The sequence below is a fragment of the Sarcophilus harrisii genome, chromosome 4, assembly GCF_902635505.1.
Source record: "Sarcophilus harrisii chromosome 4, mSarHar1.11, whole genome shotgun sequence".
NCBI classification, from domain to species: Eukaryota; Metazoa; Chordata; class Mammalia; order Dasyuromorphia; family Dasyuridae; genus Sarcophilus; species Sarcophilus harrisii.
The window spans coordinates 329,880,540-329,900,123 of record NC_045429.1 but is presented as its reverse complement, the minus strand read 5'-3'; the positions used below and the strand labels follow the sequence as shown (position 1 = coordinate 329,900,123).

Genomic DNA, 19,584 nt, shown 5'->3' with positions numbered 1-19,584 from the left:
TCTTAGAAGCCAACAAGGCTTGGGACAATTGTCCACACACAGCGTCTAGAGAAAAGGATGGCTCAGAAACTGTCGGCTACCTTATCCAGGACCAGCCGCAAGGAGACAGGCGAGGCTGGGACCGAACCAGCCCTAAAGCCGGACATTGCTATTCCGAAAGGAGAGATAACCCCGAGAGGCTCCAGCCGCCTGTTGACCCCTCCCGGAGGGCGCGGAGCTGGGACACGATCGCTGCGGCAGCACCAATAGCCGCAGCGGCTGTGGCGAGGGCACGCCACAGGACACCTTCCCCGCCGCCGCCGCCGCCCTGACCGGGACATCCCGTTGGTCTGGGAGCAGTTTCCCGGAAGACAATGGGGTCGGGTCTTTGTTGGGGGGGTAGAGGGAGTGCGCTGAACAGGTGTTTGGAGAAGGGCGCGGGAGTTGGTAGGGAGGGCGATGAGGGAGGGGCGCGGCTGCCCCTTTAAGAGGTGGTTGCAGAGCCGAGCCCTTCCCCACCCTTTCCCCGGAAGAAAAGCGGAGCCAAGGCCGAGGCTGGCTAGGTGGGGAGGTGCGGAGCTGGGCGTGGGGGAGGCGGGGCCGCGGGACCCCTCCTTCCCGCCCTCCCTCTCTCTCTCTCCCAGCCGCGATCTGGCCCCCGCAGCCCTGAGCCGGGATCGGGTTGCTAACGCCGGCAGGAGGCGAGGAGGGCGCAGCTAGAGCAGAGCCTAAGGGGGTAGAAAGTGGTTGGAGGATAGGGCGGAAGATACCAGGGAGCAGAGGGTCCATCAGTGCGGGCTGAGGGAGGGTCCCTCCAAGGAGGGAAGGAAGGGGAGAAAGGAAAAGGGAGAGGGGGTGATACTGACCCGGGGCAGGGTAGGAGACCCGGCAAGGACAGGGTGTGAAACTGACCGGGGCCACCTGGCTGAACCAAGTAGGGCCACCTGACGGGGTTGACTGAGGGACGGTCAACTACATTGCAGGCGGCCGCGGGGGAAACAGGTGAATCCGGCCACTCACACCTCCGCGCCCCCAATATACACCCATCCTCCCCACCGAGTCGACTGTAGCCATGGACCCGGGCCCCGGCGGCCGCGGTGTCCCCTGTGTCCAGCGTCTGCCCCTCTGCACCTTGGCGCTGGCCCTGGTCGCTGTCGGCTGTAATGTAGCCTCCGCCTTCAACCTGGACACCCGGTTCCTAGTGGTGAAGGAGGCCTCGAACCCTGGGAGCCTCTTCGGCTACTCGGTCGCCCTCCATCGGCAGACTGAGCAGCAGCGGCGCTACCTGTGAGTGGGGCGGAGGCTGGGACTGGGGGTGGCGGGAGACAGGGACATCAAAGAGGGACCTCCAACGTTCCCGCACCCAGCCAGCTCCATTTAAGCGCTTAAAACACCCTAGGGTTTAAGGATTTATGGGCCCGGGAGGGGGTAGCTTTGCCGGGAGAGGAACGATTGAGCTGGGGAAGGGGGGCTGCGCGGCGGAATCTGTTGGGAGGAGAGTAGCTAATCCCTAACACGTGCGAGAGCTGCTACAACCTGCCTCTCCCCTCTAGAAAAATTCCTAATCTTGAGGCACAGGCTGGGGGGTGGGGTCCCCTTTGTGCCTTGGAGACATGACTACGAGTGACTGGATTCCTGAACATTTCCCCTCTCCTTTCCCCCTAATCCTGGGCGCCTAGTCCCCTAACTCCTCAAGATCTCAGTTGTGGGGAACGGGAAAAGGCCTAAGGGAACAGCCATGTGTCAGGAACAGCCAGGGGTCGAAATCCTCAGCTTGTAGACCCTCTTCGCTGCCCACTCTCCACCTTACGCTTCCATTCCTGACTGCACTAGCCGGATGCTCAATATATTTAGGGACAATAGCATCCTAAGATCTAGCACTGAAAGGGAACAAAGAGGAAATCTAGTTTAACCTACTTCTTTTACAGAAGAGTAAACGGAAGCCCAGAGAAGGGGAAAAGGACTTGCTTAGGGTTGCACAAAACACAAGTCATTGATTCCTCATGTGTAAGCCCCTGCTATTGTCACCCCATGAAAACAGCATCCTCCATTTCATAGATGAGGTGGAGTGACTTTCCCCCCCAAACAGTTACTGCAGTGTCTTGGATCTGGGTTCGAATAAGGATCCTCTGCTTCTGAGGGCTTTTAGCACTGATTCATGTTGAATGGACAGGATAGATGGAGGCTGTTTTCATTTATTGAGGTCAGGAGAGGGAGTGCTCCCTTGACCTAGCCCATGTATGCCCCGTTGAGGTTTCAGTGGTGGCTGTGCTCTCCCACCCAGCAATGCGTTCCTGGTCTCCACAGTTGGGACCCCTCCCCCCTTCCCCACCTTCTCCCCAGCATCTTCTCCACATTCCACACATTCATGCTGGATCTTCAGCCCTGAGTGTGTTTGTTTTGGTTTGAAGAGGAAAATGGTCATTTTTTTCTCCTTTCTTTTCTCTCTATTTCCTACTCCCCAGCAGCTGCTGAGAAAAAAGGAGGGGGGCAGGGAGGTCAGGGTTCTGGAGAAGGGAAAGGTGATAGCATCCAGCTGTTGGAGTACCGAGTCCTCTGTTGGACATACTGTCTAATTACTGATTGTTGAGTGCTTTGGGATCTTAAATGGAGTACTTGTTATTCAGTCATGTCTGACTTTTCATGACCCCTTTTTGAGATTTTCTTGGCAAAGGTGCTAGAGTAGCTTTTCATTTCCTTCAACTTGTTTTGCAGTTGAGGAAACTGAGGTAAACAAAATGAAGTGACTTATCCAAGGTCACACAGCTAGGAAATGTTTGTGGTCAAATTCAAACTCAGTTCTTCTATGGCTCTAAGCCTGGTACTTAGCTGCTTCAGACGGGCTGGGCATTTATTTTTATAATTTTATTTTATTTTCATAGAGGTGGGCTTGGGCAGGAAGACCTCCATGAGAGATGGGGGTAATGTTGTTAAGGCAGGGAACGGAAGCAAGGAGGATTTCAACTTTCTCAGAGCTGGGTGACTTTAATGGAGAAGGGACTCAATCTCTACTAGACAGTGATTGAAGGTACTTGGGGAAATTACAGCAGAGTTCATAGACCGACCTGCCTAGTCTCAGCCTATGTCCTTCTGAGAAACTTGAAAAATGAGTAAAGTCCAAACCTTCCCGGCAGTCTTGACCTTTGACCCATGGCTGGTAGATCCCAGCTCCATCCAGAGCTTAACTCTAACTTGGGAAAGGTTGAGTAAGAACTGGGAAGTCTGGGCCACTGAGTTTTCCTCATGACTCTTGGCCAGAAAAGTGATTGGATTAGTTGGCCTTTGAAAGCCCCTTCACCTCTAGATTTATGATCATCTGATCTTTGAGGTCTCTTCCCCTAGAATCTGACAGTCTTTAATTTCACATACTTTGGTTTCCAGAGTGAGAATTATAGTAGTACAAAGGTTCAATTCCCTTTTGACAAATAAGCTAAATCTTTAGTACCCAAGTCTCGTTCAGGTGCTCTTCAGGACATCTCAAAGCACCCCTGGCTCAGAATCATAGAATTATAGAGCAAAAGGGACTTTCTGATGTGCTATTACCTTCTTCTTGCCCTGAAATGTCTTCTTTAGGATTTTTTGAATTCAGGATTCTGGATTTTTCTGTCACAAGTGGATATAATTCTGGACCTACCTGAACCTAGAAATCTAGGTCATGTTTGTAGGGAGAAGAGGGGTGGAGAATTGTGATCTCTGGGTCTCTTGGGAAGTTTTCCTCTCTTGTTCTGCCAGAGACCCTCAGCAGGGCCAGATGGGCCTGGATAGAGACAATCAGCTGTGTATCCAGATGTGAGCAGCTGCCTGAAAAGTCAAGCTGTGAACTGAAACCTTCTGGCCGGAGCCTTGAGCTATTGGGCCAGGATACCTAGCTTCCTCTAGGGAAATGAGAGAATCAAAGATGTAGACGAAACACCATTCCAATCCCTGACAGGCAGTTGATAATTCAATTAACATAGACTGACATAGTGCCTACTAGTAGTATGAAGCAGGTGGGTTTCTTCTCAGGCGGATATACTAATGATCTTCTTCCAGGAACGTGGTCTGTCCCCTCACACTAACATATATACGCTCGTGACTTAGATTTTTAGGTTCAGTTAGTTCTAGGAGCATACCTAGCTGCCACAGAGAGACCCAGAATTTCTGAATTCAAATAACCCCGAAGAGGACAACTTGGAGCAAGTGGAAGGAGTTGGCAGACTAGAAAGTCCCATATATCTCTGAAATTTTATGCTTTTGAGCTGTGGTGCTTTGAAATCCTCAGGTGAAGAGAAGGGACATGTCATACCAATAAGCAAAGGGAAAAGTGGAAATTATTCCTTGAAGATAATTCCAGGGCCCTTCACTCTTAGGCTTAATAAAAGTCCAGCACTTCTGTAGTGCCTAAGATCTATAAAGTCTCAGCAACCGAGGTAAGTGCTATTATTATCATCCCCATTTTACAGATGAAGAAAGAGAGGCTGGGATAGGTCTTCTAGAGTCCAACTCCATCCACTGTGCTGCTTAAAAATACTAGCTCCAGAAGCCTAGTTTAGTTTTCTATAGCAGTTAGAGTTCCAGGAAGAGCAGACATGATTCTATTAGGGTTTAGTTCTTCCCTTCCCCTAGACTGGCACCAAGGAGCACTATGGGAAGAGAAGGTTGTGGGTACCCACTCTGGATCCAGGAGTGCCTACTGTGATCTCTGAAAATATGCTCCCTGTAGCATAAGCTGAGCTGCCACTCCTTGGGCTAATACCTGGTAGAGGAGAATAGCAGCCAAGGCCTCAGGCACCCATCACAGAGGGTGAACCTCCTTCTTTGTCCTCTCTCTGCTTCAGAAGCCAGTGAGAGAGTCCTTCACCTTGAAAGAAATGTAGTTGTGTGCTGGCTTCCTCTCAAAAGGAGGAAGAAGTTGGTGGGGTGCTTTTTAATTTATTTTTTTAGCAAGTAGGCTTGAAGATAGACTTTTCTCAGGAGCCAGAAGTTAGGAAAACACCCAGAAAGTAGGGAATGGGGGGAAAGCTATCCAAGCATCCTTTCCTCTTTCAATTCATAATGAAATATTAGCTGGTGAAGGTGGCCTTGCCATGTCCTTTAAGCCTACTTTTGGGGTTTTCCCTCAGTGCCTTTCTTCCTCCCATCTCTTATCTTTTCCCTTCTTAATCACTTTTTCTTCTCTATCTCCTTTCCCCTTTATCTCTTTCTCTCCCCCCATCCCATCTTTGTCTTTCACATCTCTCTCTCCCCTCCTCTCCATCTTTCCCCACCATCTTTCTCCCCTATCTCTTTCCACCTCATCATTTTGCCCATCTTTCTCCTTCAATCTTTTTCTTCTCCTTTTCTCTCTCTCTCTCTCCTCCCCATTTCTCTTCCCTCACCCCATCACTTTCTCTCCCTATTTCTCCCCATGATTTTTTCCTCTCTCTCTTCCCCTATCTCTTTCTTCCCCTTTTCTCCGTTTCCCCTCCTGTTCTCTTCTCTCTTCACCTTCCAAGAGCTTGAGGCGCTGAGTCACTATGAGGGGAGAGGGCATTGCCTGTGTTTATGTGGAGGGGTGAGAGTAGAAGAGGCCTACCATTCCATCTTGGGCTTTCTGGAGCTTTGCTACCACCAGGGGAAGAGTCCTCCAGGGATATGTCTAATTCAGGAAACAGGGTTGGCACTGAGCTGGGATTCATGCAGCAGGGAGTTGCTGCCCCTAGGCAGAACTTGCTCCTTCCCTCTTCTTAGTGCTCCCATCCCTTTGTGGAAGATGTACCTTGAATCAGAAACAACATATCCAGTATCTGGGGGATTCCTGGAGACAGCTTCCCTGAGTGCTGACTCCTGGCACCTCCTTTTACTTGGGTGCTCTCTAGAACATCCCAAAACGCTTTCTGGAATTGAATTTTCCCTATCTACTCTTACTGGGAGAAGGGGAAGAAAGGGATCTAGCTGAACCCCAATACTAATCTGTTGGGAAATATTTGAAGAAATCTTAAAAGCTATAGTTACCCTATAAGCATCCCTTCCCTCTTCCCCTTGGCCTTGCCCCTGCCTGCCTTTTTCTTCCGAGGAGTGATGGATGCTGATGCCCCTAACCCTCCTGAGTCCCATTTCCTAGCTTTTATCACTTCTTCTGTTTCTCTACTTTGATGCTCCATTAGCTTTGAACTATCAGGGAGTCAGGCTACGGGAGGAAGCATTACTTCCCAGTGCTTCAGCTCCCCAGAGCCTGGGAGGGGCCCTGCTACCTTACAGGAAAGAGGATGAGAAAAGCAGCAGTTTTGTAGGAGTTTCTAAGGTTTTTTGCATCATCTTGCCTCCCTTTACCCAAAGCCATCTCAGGGAAATGTGAGGGGAAGTGCTTGAAAGGATTGTGATCTTCAATTAATTAATTCCTCATCCCTGGGCTGCAGTTTTCTCATCTGTAAAAAAGACATGATTTAAACTTATCTGTGGAAGTTAGTTCAAAATTGAAAGTTCAGAGTTGAAACCTTTGTGTTCCCTTTCAGTTCTAAAACTATGGTCCCAACTTTTCTGAAAAAGTTTTCACTTTTGTTAATTCCATTCCTTTAGATTTTTAAACCATTTCAGTATATTAAGTTTTACCTTAGGATCCCAACTAGAAGGGCCAGAGTCTTCTAAAAAAGACTGGGAGAGCAGAGTACAAAACTGAGGAAGGGACTCTCCCCCCATCCCACTGACCAGAAGTTGACCAAACCTACTTGACTGAAATGTTGGGAATTATTTCTTCAACAAACATTTATTTAGCCCTTATTATGTGCCAAGTACTGTACTTCTGGATCCTGAACATAGTTTGAGAAAATAGTGTTCTTGTCATACAAGGGTTCTTTATTCTGTCTTTGGTTTAGGTTTGGTTTGGAAGGGAAGGATATGCAATGTAATTTACACCTTTAGGCTTTTGTCTTTCATCAAAGGGTTTGGTGAAAGAGAAGAGGTTGTGTGGTTTTCCACTAGTTGACCCCTCTGCCTCCTTACAGGGTGCTCCATGATGATGGGAAGATTAGTGGGACCTCAGAATGGAGCTCAGTGGAGTAGACACTTTCTTCATATCCTTTGATCTAGGATAGGATCTAGGAATAGGAGCTGAGGGATCAGGAAAGAATGAAGACTATTTCCTTCACAAATACTAATGCCCTTCTCCCCTTCTCTCCATTCTCCTATGATGTCTCTGTCCTACTACCTGGCTAGTAGATGAGATGATGAAGCCTTTTATAGGAACACAGATTTAGAGCTAAAAGGAATTCTAGATACTATCGAGTTCAACCTCTGTCATTTTCCAAATGAGGAAACTGAGGTACACAACGGTCAAGTAACCTTGCTCATGATCACATAATTGGTATTGGAGGCAAGACTCTTTCTCATTCATATCCAATGCATTACCCTCTATGACTATAACTTTTTTAAAAAAGTGTTCATTTATATGGCAGCCAAAGTCCAGGAGCCCTCTCCTCTTTTCCTCTTCCAGTTCACTTGTAATGAACACCTTTGCCACCTGTTTTATATGCCTGTTGTTGTTCTTCAGTCATGTTTCTTTGTGATCCTGTGAACTTCTGCCCACTGGGTTTTCTTGACAAAGATTCCTTTTCAGTGGGTCACCAATCCATATGCAAACCGAAGTCAAGTGACTTGCCTAAGATCACAGAGCTAGGAATTTTCTGAGGCTGGATTTGAGCTTGTGACTTCCTAACTTAGAGCCCAGCACTCTACCCACTGGGTTTCCTAATTGCATCTCCACATGCTTTGTTGTTCTTTCATTCGTTTCAGTCACGTTTGACTCTTTGTGACCCCGTTTGGCAGTTTCTTGGCAAAGATACTAGAGTGGTTTGCCATTTCCTTTTCCAGCTCATTTTACAGATGGGGAAACTGAGGCAAACAGGATCAAGTGACTTGTTCAGGATCTCACAAGTGTCTGAAGCTGGAATTGAGGGTCTTCCTTAATCCAGGCTCAGCGCTCTATCCACCGTACTACCTAGCTGTCCATGTGCCTATCCAATTCTTACTCCTAATGGAGTGGGATTTCTGCAGAGAAATGTCTCCAGTCTAGTCTTTTCCTTTCTGCTCTGTGTTTTGTGTTGTTCCTGTGCATTTAATAGGATTTCCTGTGATATCTGTATCGGTGTCCCTTCGCTATACTCTGAAATGTCACAAGACTAAAACCCTATCTAAACTTCGGATCTCTCCTTTGACACAGTACTTTGTAGATAGTGTATATTTGTGGAACTGAACTGATTTTCATCTGGGGAAGAGAGAACAAATAACCAGCCAAAGTGGGTTACCCTCGGGTCAGCGCCCCTGCCCAATATGCCATCATTGCTCTCCTTTCTCTGTCTCTGATGCCTATAGCTCTCTACCCTCCACCTTTCCCCCAACCTAGCACAGAACTAAGTCGTGATCTGCTCCATCCTGGGCAAAGAGCCAGTAAGGCTGGAGGGGCCTCTGAGCCAGGAGCTAAAAATACCCAGGGGCTGGGGGGGAGGAGGGCTTGGTGTTGCGGGAAGGTTCCCTGTGGAATCTCTAGGGAGGGAGGGATTGGATCCGGATGGAATTGGTGGGGGGAGGTGACTGCTGTCTGAGCATCCCTTCTTTCCCCCGTCTCTGTTTCCGCAGACCCAGGGCTTACACTGAGGATGAAAGAGGTGAGGGTAGGCAGACAGACAATTGACCGACTTCTATTCTGCTTGCTTGTGACTTTAGGAGGGGCCTAAGTTTGGGGTAATGGGAGGGGAGAGCTAGCTTACAAGCCAGAGCATGCCAGCTGCCCAGCAAGGCAGGATGTTGTCTGGGCTGGGGAAGAAGGCACCCTACCACTCCCACTCCTTCTCTCCCCCTCTGTGCCCTGAGTTGAGAAGCAGTGGCAGCCTACAATCCAGGCAGAGAGGGTGGAGACAATGCTTTGTTACATTTCATTGAAGAAATCTGGATTGGATCTTTCCTAGGTCCTCCTTCCTCCTACCCCATCAAGGACCAAAACCATCTTGAGGTCATTTTGGCCAGTCCCTTGCCTCTAGGCAAAACTATGTCCAGTTCAGACAGATCTATTGTTTTTAGTATTCCATTGTCCATGTTAGGGTGTCCTTAAAGTTGGGAAGGCCTACAGAATAACTAGCCTAGATCTTTCCCGATCTGATGTTAGCCTCTGCTCTCCCAATAACGCTCTTTACACTTGGGCATTTCTAATCCTCTCTTCAGTCTGACTAACCTGGTGGGAAGAAATTTGCTGGAGCCACGTCAGCATTGTTAAATTTTCAGTATGAACATTTACGCCTCAGAAATAGACAAGCTCCGCAAAGTAGGACTTGATTTATTGTCTTCTTGATTGTATAGATTTTAAAAAGTGATGGAGAAATTTATAATAATGCAAATGAAACTAAAAGTGTGTCCTGGGGCTTGAGAAAGCTAATTGTTAAACATTTACCAGCATATTGCAGCGGATAGGGTGAGGATTACAGGATCCAGGAGAAGTGGAACCTAGGATTTCTGGTTTTATCAGTCACATTCCCATGCATAAGGAAGTTGGGTGGCCATTAATTAAAAAGTGGCATGGCGCCTGGTCCATCTTTCCCACCCCCCACCTCAGCCCTGGCTTCTGGCCCATATGCTGAAGGGATGGGACGGCAGACTCTAGTGGGTGGTCAGTCACCAAAGATCAGCATAACTTTCCTTGTCCCTTCCTGTATCAGACTAGGAAGTGACTAAGAAAGGGCTGACTGGCAGGGCTGGCACCTGGCCAACCATATGTATGTTGGTACAGCTAAGGGAAGGGGGAGGGGCATTCTCCCTAAACCTTCTCCCTCCTTCTATTTCCCTGGGGCCTTAGAACAAAACTTTTGCTGTTGAGGTGTGTAGGGAAATATAGGTTGTGTCCTGATTCCTCCCTCCCAAGCTCCTCAGGCTCTGCATTCCTGACCTGAGAAGGGAGGGATCTCCAAGTCTTTACATGCCCAGGTTTTGAATCTCTTCTCCCATTCTCATCTGCCCCTCAGTAGAGACTCAGAGTCACTGTCTAGAGGCAGAGATTGCACCCTGATGCTGCCCTTGGCTCTACCTTGGAGCCAGGTGTAGAAGGGCAACAGAGGGCAATAAAAAAGTCAGTGGTGGATGGGTGGGAGAGAAATAAACATGAGGCCCCTTGGGCCAAGAATTGGCTAAAACACAGGAAATAGGGCAGGGAGCAGTGGCTCTAATTGTTATAGGGCCAGTGTGAGAACGAGAGGGACCCACAAACATCCGTGGCCTTACAGAGTCTCAGTGTTTATCTGACTGACCCTATGCTCGGAGTTGGGGTGCTTGGCAATTCTGGAGTCCGTCACATGCCCCCTTACCTGCCTCTATCTCAGCCAGCCTAATTCCCCAGCTTTAGCTATTAGTTGCTGGAGCAGCAACAAAAGCTTTCTGTGCTTTTAAAGATGTGAGACAAAGATACTCATTGGGTTCAGTCAAAAAGTGACCAGAGCCTATCCGAACTGGGGTGACAGCCCTCTGTATTGAGGGCAAGAGATGCTGGGAAGTTAGAAACCCCTAAATTTCACAACTGGTAAAATACCAGCATCAGAGAGGGAAAGGATCAGGAAATTCCTGACTGATTTGAAAGATGGTGGTATCTTCCATAGGAAGAGGAGGGTTCAGGAAAAAGGTGGATTTAGGGAAAGAATTAATGAGTTCTCTAAATGTTGACTCCAGAAACAGGGGTGAAGTGAGAGGAACATTGAGTGAGGAGAACATTGAGCGTGTAGCCCCATAATTTTAATTGGGAAAAAGCAAAGAGAGATATAGGCTGATGACTTGAAAGGGTTTGGATTTAGGGAGATTTTTTTTTTAAGGATGATAGAAATTTAGGCATGTTTGTAGATAGAAGATCCAATAGGCAAGAAGAGCTTGAAGAATGGGGTGGGGGAAGATAATTATAGGGCCCATTTGCTGGAGAAGACCGGAGAGCATGGGATTGCATTTGTTGGCCAAGTTGGTCTTGGAGAGCAGACGCAACACATCGTCAACAGATACTAAAGGAGAAGGGACAGCTAGGTGGTGCAATGGACAGAGCATTGGTCCTGGAGTCAGGAAGACCTGAGTTCAAATCCAACTCAGCCCCATAATACTCGCCCTGTAATCTGTGTGACTCTAGGCAAGTCACTTAACCCCAATTGCCTTGCAGAAAGAAACAGAGATAGATAAAGACACACACACACACACACACACACACACACACACACACACACATACATAGAGAGAGAGAGACAGAGACAGAGACAGAGACAGAGACAGAGACAGAGACACAGAGAGAGAGACAAAGACAAACAGACACTAAAGGAGGAGAGAATAGGGGTGAAGATCTTGGAAGTCACCAGAAGGGAGAAGGGGAAGCTTCTAGTGAGCAGTCTTCATTAGTACAATGTAAGATGGCCCACTCAGATGTACCTGTACTCTCAGTGACATGCCAGACTTTCTGAGGAGGATCACCTTCAGGGGAGAGCTGAGGCTTTCAGAGGAAATCCTCATGCTATTCAGTCAGGGAAAGGGCCCAGGTGTGCCATCCTCTTGGTACAAGTTCCCTTTTGTTAGAATGAACTTCCTTTATCTTGGATGGTACCTTGGCTGAGAGTTAAATGTTAGTGTGACCTCCAGTCTCTTTTCTGCTCCCTTAGACTCCTTGCTGGTGCTCCCCAGGATCTTGCTTTACATGACAGCCAAACCAACCGGACAGGTGCAGTGTACCTGTGCCCCCTCAGTGACCGAACAGATGACTGCGAACGGATGAACATAGTGGAAAAAAGTAAGGGGGAGGAGGCTCAAATCCCCTTGTCCTGAGTATTCTCCTTGGGCAACACCAAAGTACTATGGGACTGGGAAATTCAGAGATTAGGTCATCATCCTCCAAAGGAGATCCCAGATCCTGCCCATATGGCACCCTCAGGCTGGGGACAGAATAGAGCAAAGAGCCACAGATAACTCTGGGGGAAAAGGGAGTAGAACATTCCAGGGAACTGAGGGAGAAGGGAGGGACTAGGCTGGGGGAAAGGTGTGGGAAAAGGTTGGTGTCCATTGTGTGGGGAAAAGATTAAGGGCAGATCCCAGGGCCAGAGAAGGCAAAATGGGGAACATTTTAGGGATAGGTCTGCCTACCTGAAATAGAGAGCCCGAGCGCCCAGTTGTCTGCCCTTGAGAAAACCCTGGAGACACTAGGAATGTGAGGAGTTTGTGTTTATGTGAGATGTAAACCCTTAATTTCTCCTCCTCATGCCTGCCTTTGCTCTCAGGTGATCCCAGGCAGCACATTATTGAGAACATGTGGCTTGGGGTGACGGTGGCCAGCCAGGGACCTGCTGGCAGAGTGTTGGTGAGTGGGTAGATGCGACTTGGGGCATCCACAACCCCTGTGCTTTCCTCATACCTTCCAAACTATTCAGCTCTCCTTGGGGGGTGAAGAGAATGTTACCTGGCAGAGGAAGAAACAGGAATCTGAGTACCTGGCCTCTGAGAACAATATGTGTGTGTCTCAGTGCTCCCCAGGGGGGTCTGTTGCTCTTCCCAGGTTGGGTGTGGCCCAGCTCTAGTTCATGTCTCATTGCTCTTCCTGTCCCCTGGGGTGCCCACCCTTCGTGGGAATAAGGCGAGTAAGCCTCTGGGAGGAAAGGACAGAAGGGGCCCCGGGCGGCACAAACTTGGCTTTAATCGCTTCCTTTGGGAGGGAGGCGGGGCCCAGTTCCTGGGGAACCTTGCCTGCTCCGGCCTGGGCATCAGAATCTCCTGATTATGTTGGAGCTCTCCTTGGAATCTTCTACTACCCCTTGCCCACCCTCTCCTCACCTATCCCTCTCTCACCCTCAGGCCTCAGTGCTGGTTCTTGCCCAGTGCCAGCAAGTTCCCATGCCCAGCCCTCCACTTCTGGAGGAATCAAATTCTGAAATTCCATTTTGGACTCATTCTAGATTCTATTGCACACAACCAGAGATCCAGAATTCTGCCAGTGAACTCTTCTGGACTCCCCATTCTTGGCCATTTCTAGATCAATCCGATTCCAGAATAATGATGATGAGGTAGCATTTATACGGCCTTTAAGGTTTGCAAAGTATTTTGCAAATATTATTTCCTCACAATAACCTTGGGAGGTAGATACATTTTACAGATGAGGAAATGGAGGCAGACAAAATCCTTTAAAATTGGCAAATTTGTTTGCATATATTATTTCATTTGATTTTTATAACCTGAAAAATTAGCTACTATTATCTCCATTTTACAAATGGGGAAATTTGTAGACTGGAAGTTTTCAAATGCCTTGCTCAGGGTCACAGAGATAAAAGTCTGAGCCAGAATTTGCACATAGATCATCCTGATTCCAAGTCCCCTTTACTCTTTTTTCCTTTGTCACCTAGTACTTGCACACATGCACACACTATCTAATTCTAGGTCAACATCTGTTTTTGGTTTCTGTTTGTTTTTACTCTAAGAGGACAGGGTATTTGGGGTGGGGGGAGGCAGGATGTCCTTAACTTATTTTGTAACAAGTTTCTTTTTGACTTCTGAACCAAGAACTGCCCCCAACTCATCCTGTGGTAATCCCCCAAACTCCCTTATTTTCCAAGGAGTAGAAAATCAACAGCCTTTCCCTCTCCTCCTTTCTAGAGGGAATACATATATTCAGTTTCAAGGGTTAATGAAGGAAATGGGGAAAAACCCCAGGACTTCCTCCTTCTCCACTCCCCAGAAAAACAGCCAGAAGACCCACTGAGAGAGGTCCAAGAAACAAGCAGACAACTGCTTGTTGAGGTTCCTGGCTGTGGGGCCTTTGGTATTCTAAACAGGATGGGCTGTGACAGAGGTTTTGTCTGGGGGGGGGCGGTCCCCAGGTCTGTGCCCATCGCTACACCAAGGTGCTGTGGTCAGGATCAGAGGACCAGCGGCGGATGGTGGGCAAGTGTTACGTGCGGGGCAATGATCTACAGCTCGACCCCAGAGATGACTGGCAGACGTACCACAATGAGATGTGCAACAGCAACACAGACTATCTGGGCACAGGCATGTGCCAGATGGGTACCAGCGGGGGCTTTACCCACAACACTGTGTACTTTGGGGCACCTGGTGCCTACAACTGGAAAGGTGGGTAAGGAAAAGCAACAAGTGCAAGATGCCATCAAGCCCAGGCTTGGATGATCCTTCAATGGGAACAGTCAGAGTGAGAACTTCAGTTATCTACTATTTTAGGCCAAGCTGCTTGATTCTTTCTCTGCTGCAAACTTCTCCCCCCCTCTCTCTTTCCTTCCTTCCCGAGATTCTTCCTTCTTCCTCTTTACCTTTTCCCCTTCTTTCTTCCCTCTCCCCCTTTCTCCTTTTCTCCCTCTCTTCCTCCAGACTATCTTTCTCTAATATCTTTCTCTCTCCTTCCTTTGCTCTGTTTCTTTCTGTCTCTCTCACTCTTTCCTTCTTCCTTCCTCCCCTCACTTTCTCTTTTCTCTCTCTGTCTTTCTCCTCTCTTTCTCCTTTTCTTTCTTACTCTTCCCTCACTCACTGTCTTCTCCCTCTCCTTCTCTCTTATTTCCTTTTCCCTCCCCCCCTCCTTTTTTTTCTCTGTCTTGTTCTCTCTATCTCTGTCTATCCCTCCTCCTTCCTTCTCTTTACCCCTTGCCACACAAACATACTCCATATATCACCATGGCTGACAACCAGAACAAAAGGAGTGCTTGTGAATAGCCATTATAGAGAATCTCAAGAACCAGGTTTTTCAGGGCCTGGAATTATCAACCCAGGAGTCAGAATTTGGGAGAGCAGCAGGATGGATGTGGCAGTAGGTTTCTAATTCAGACTCTCCAGAATGTTTTTGCAGCAGTGGAGCAACAGGAGAGTAGAGTAGAAAGGCTCTTGATTTGGGAGTCCCAGGGTCTGGAGTAGCATCCTATCTCTGTTCCGTGTTATTTGCATAAACATGGCCTAGTTAGTTCACTTTTCTGAAACTCAGTTTCCTCATTCTAAAATAAAATACTTCAGTCTGAAACAATTTCTCAGGTCATTCCTGATTCTAAGACTCTGCAATCCTACAGTCTTCCTGGAGGTATTTTCTAGATTATGGTCAGTAGAATTTAGAATAGGAAGGGAACTTAGAAATCATCTAGAACCTCCCCTTTCACAAAGGAAGAAACAGAGTCAGAGAGACCAAATGCTTTACTCAAAGCTCCCAAGAAATGGCAGAGCTATAATTTGAACCCAAGTCTTTTTATTCTAAGTGGAGCATCTTTTCTCTGCTACTGTACTTGTCTCCCCAAGAAAGGATGAGAAATCCTTGAGAGGATAATTGGAGATGGCAAGAAAGGTTTCTGTGGAATTCAGAATCAGGAAGAAGGAGGGATGGGTTCTGTGTGTATCCTAATTATTCCTCCTTCCCCTTAAGGTACCACCTACATGATCCAGCGAAAAGACTGGGATTTTTCAGAGCACAGTTTTACAGACAAAGAGGATGTAGGACATCTCTACATAGGTGAGTCCAGAGCTGGAATCCTTGACTATGGAATGAAGAAGAGAGGCCCTGGTGGGTGGAAAAAAAAGTCTGGTGGTAGTGAATGGATGTCAGGGATCTGACAGACACTCTCTTTTTCAATATCAGTATTCCAGTATAATAGATTTCCTTTGTAACTGCAGATGTTTTATCTAATGCATTTTAAAACACAATTCTTAGGAGTCCATAGGCTTCACCAGAATGCCAAAAGGGGTCACAGCACAAAAAAGACATGCTTCCCAAGGGACTTCAGGGGAGTGGATTGGCACTATATGCAGGCTGCACCGAGTTCCCTCGTAACCCAGCTCTTCCTTCTTTTCTTCTCCCAGGGTACACAGTACAGGTGGGGAATGGGGTCTTGCACCCTGAGAGTCTCACCATTGTAGCTGGTGCTCCCCGGGACCGCCATTCAGGCTCTGTCTTCCTCATGAACCTGGAGGCAGGTGGGGAAATGCAGCTGAAACAAGTGTTAGAGGGGAAACAGGTGGGCGCCTACTTCGGCAGTGCCATCGCTCTAGCAGACCTTAACAATGATGGGTGAGTGAGATGCTAGATCTTTGATGGATCTTGACCCCGCTCACTAATCCAGGGATCACTCCTCCTCTAATTCAGGGAATTGGGTAGACATGTGTTATTGTGCATCCATTTTCATTTTTTTTTTAATAGTAACTTTTTATTGACAGAATCCATGCCAGGGTAATTTTTTTTTACAACATTATCCCTTGCCCTCACTTCTGTTCCGATTTTTCCCTCCCACCCTCCACCCCCTCCCCTAGATGGCAAGCAGTCCTATATATGTTGAATATGTCCTAGTATATCCTAGATACAATGTATGTGTGCAGATCCAAACAGTTCTCTTGTTGCACAGGGAGAATTGGATTCAGAAGGTAGAAATAACCCGGGAAGAAAAACAAAAATGCAAACAATTTACATTCATTTCCCAGTGTTTTTTTCTTTGGGTGTAGCTGCTTCTGTCCATCATTGATCAATTGAAACTGAATTAGATCTCTTTGTCAAAGAAATCCATTTCCATCAGAATACATCCTCATACAGTATCGTTGTTGACGTATATAATGATCTCTTGGTTCTGCTCATTTCACTTAGCATCAGTTCATGTAATTCTCTCCAAGCTTCTCTGTATTCATCTTGCTGGTCATTTCTTACCCATTTTCATTTCTTTATGCATTTCAGATCAGAACTTGTAGTGGGCTCTGGGTTTGAGCATCAGTGGCAAATAATTTGCCTTTCCTGTATATGGTTTTCCACAGTCAAGCAGTTTATTTTCCATGACTTCTTTATAGACATGTATCATGCACATGGGTCTTATATGGCCGTCCTATGCCCAAAAGATGAGACTAAAGTCCATGACAGTCCCAAAGCTATGTGGCTCTATTTCTGGGTAGTGTATCCATGGATCACTTTGAGAGGGGGATGTCATGAGGCCATTGCCCTCACATGTTCTTCTCCACTGGGATAGGTGGCAGGATATCCTGGTGGGTGCCCCCTACTACTTTGAACGGAAGGAAGAGATTGGTGGTGCCATCTACATTTTCATGAATCAAGGAGGCATCTTCCCCACTAGCCCTTCTCAACACCTCTATGGCCCAAGTGGCTCAACTTTTGGCTTCTCTGTGGCCAGCCTTGGGGACATCAACCAGGACGGCTTCCAGGGTGAGCTTCCCCCCTTCTCTTGCCTCCTCTTAATACCCTTCCCTCTCCATTACTCCTTCAAGCCCACAAATATTTACAGAATACCGCCTTTGTGAGGGAATTCTGCTGAGTTACAGGGGGGTGAGTATAGAGAATTAGATACAGTCTCATTCTTCCCAGAAATTACAGTGTAGTCCGAGGAATGACATGTGTATGAGAAAACATGGCCAACAAAACAAGGCAGTTTAAATACCAAATGTGTGCTGTACTCAGAAAGCTCTGGGGTTTAGAAGAGGGAAGACATGTAGTCTAGGGATCTCAGAGAGGCTTCTTAAGAGTGGTAAGATAAGATGGGCATTGATGAATAAATAAGGTTCAGATAGAGAGAAGGGAAGCCATGCTAAATAGGGAATATATTTGGGGAATAGTGAATAGGGGTAGGGAAGAAATCGGATTCATATTTGGCTGGGGGAAGCAGATGAGGTTCATATAGGAAATAGGAGCAGTCAAGGCTGGTAAGGTAAGTGGAACTTAAAGTACAGAAAGACTATCTTGCAGGCTAAAAGGGACCCCTGAAGGTTTCCCTGAAGGTTTTGGAGAGTGAGTAACATCAGTTTTGTGCAGCTCTGGTCAGGAAGTAATGAGATGTGGGGGGATGTCAGGGAGAAGAATCAGAATCGATATTATTGCAATATTATTGCAGATATCAAGACATTAAAATACACTGAATTAGGGTAGAGTAGAGAAGTCACAGAGGAAGATTACATTATTATGGAAAAATCCACAGCATAACCCTGAAGGTCACTGAGTTCAACTTACATGTTTTACGGATGAGGTGGCAGGTAAAAGTGAAGTAGGAATCCAATTTAAAATACAGATGACTTGTAGATGATAGTACCAGGGAAATGGGAGTGGGTGGAGTTGATTTTGAAGGGAAGATGAGAGAGATTATGTACCCAGAGCTTTAGACAGTGTCAGAACTGGACAGAATCCTAACTGCCTCTACCTGACTGTGTAACTGTAGACAACTCTTTCCCTCTCATGACTTCAATTTCCTGAGAGAGTTGGATTAGTTGGTTTCTAAAAGACCTTCTGAGTTTATATTTCTATAGGTTTGGGTTTTTTTTTTTTTTTTTTTTTTTGAGATTTGCTAACAAATTTTTTGGCTTCCTGCTCTGGGACATCTGGCCTTTTCTTGACCCCTCCCACCACCAACCTCCACCTTTTTTCCTTAGAGGTTACTATTTCTGGCCTGGAAGCAGTCTGGTATTATTGGGACAGGCTCTCTGGGTGACCCTGTCCCAAGATGAACTGATCTCTCTCACTCTCCTCCCTTATCACTACTCCCTTCTCCCCCAGATGTTGCAGTGGGTGCTCCATTTGAGGGTTCTGGCAAAGTCTACATCTACCACAGCAGTGCCTCAGGCCTCAAGGACCAACCTCAACAGGTACAAGTTGGGGGCATGCCATTGGGCTGGTCATCTGCCTATCAGTCATTGTGTTCAACCCTCCCTTCTTGTCCAAGTGCCTGTCTGTCCCATGTAGCCGTCTGGTCTTTCTGTTCATCAGTTTACTTCTCAGCTATTGGTGGATCCCACTGCTTAAACAACCAGCCACAGAGGGTTTCTAGTCTCCTTTCTATCTCTTGGGCCGTATTGCCTTGTATCTGGCAGCCCATTTGTCTATAGACTATCCCTCCATTTGTCATCCCCATGTCCCCTACTGAACATATATACAGAAAACAGGGTAACTCCTTAAGCCCCAGAGCCCCTGCCATTTTCTCCCCTGCAATCCCCCCTACACACACTACCACCACACACCCCACTTTGCTCCCAGGTGATTCATGGGGATAAGCTTGGCACCCATGGCCTGGCCACCTTTGGCTACTCGCTGAGTGGGCGGCTCGACGTGGATGAGAACTCGTACCCCGACCTGCTGGTGGGGAGCCTGGCTGACCGCATCGTGCTGTTGCGGTGAGCAGGATGGGACGCATCCTCAGGGGTAGTGGGATGGACTGGCTTGGGGGACCCATTAGGAGTCAGGAAGTCTATATCTTGTCTGTCCCTCACTGTCTTTCAATAGTGTCTATTGAATGCATCCAGCTTTTGGTGTCTTTGTCTCTTGTCTCTCTGTCTCTCCCTCCTTATTTTTCTATTATATCAACTCCAGTCTTCCAGTTGGAGGCAAGGTGGTATGTGAAAAGAGTCCTTCACGGGGAAATAGGATTTGATATTAACTAGGCAGCTAGGTGATCTAGTGGATAGAGCCCTGGATCTGGAATCAGGACTTTGGATACTTCCTAGCTGTGTCTTCCTGGGCAAGTCACTTAACTTCTGTCTGTCTCAGTTGTCTCATCTGTAAACTGGGGATAATGAGGATCAAATGAAATAATCTTGATGAAAAATGCTTTGTAAGCCTTGATGAGCTGTACAAATGCTACCTATTACTATTAATTTGTCCTCACTTAATGTACTAAATATCTCCCT

The 19,584-nt window shown here is 47.2% G+C and overlaps 1 protein-coding gene across 3 annotated transcripts in view; it reads left to right on the top strand.

Moving 5' to 3' along the window:
- Positions 1-409: 409 nt before the first annotated feature.
- Positions 410-19,584, top strand: part of ITGA3 (integrin subunit alpha 3) — a 33,090-nt gene continuing 13,915 nt past the window's right edge. Inside the window, exons 1-10 of one of the 3 annotated variants that reach the window (XM_031966065.1) lie at positions 410-550; positions 963-1,266; positions 11,607-11,734; positions 12,219-12,298; positions 13,809-14,058; positions 15,344-15,430; positions 15,778-15,985; positions 16,926-17,119; positions 18,458-18,546; positions 18,935-19,071. In XM_031966065.1, the coding sequence (XP_031821925.1) occupies positions 1,052-1,266; positions 11,607-11,734; positions 12,219-12,298; positions 13,809-14,058; positions 15,344-15,430; positions 15,778-15,985; positions 16,926-17,119; positions 18,458-18,546; positions 18,935-19,071 (1,388 nt within the window). In that variant the 5' untranslated portion in view covers positions 410-550; positions 963-1,051. Of the gene's footprint in view, positions 551-575; positions 1,267-11,606; positions 11,735-12,218; positions 12,299-13,808; positions 14,059-15,343; positions 15,431-15,777; positions 15,986-16,925; positions 17,120-18,457; positions 18,547-18,934; positions 19,072-19,584 lie in introns of those variants that run through there. The other 2 variants (XM_031966066.1, XM_031966067.1) reach the window with 2 other exon arrangements.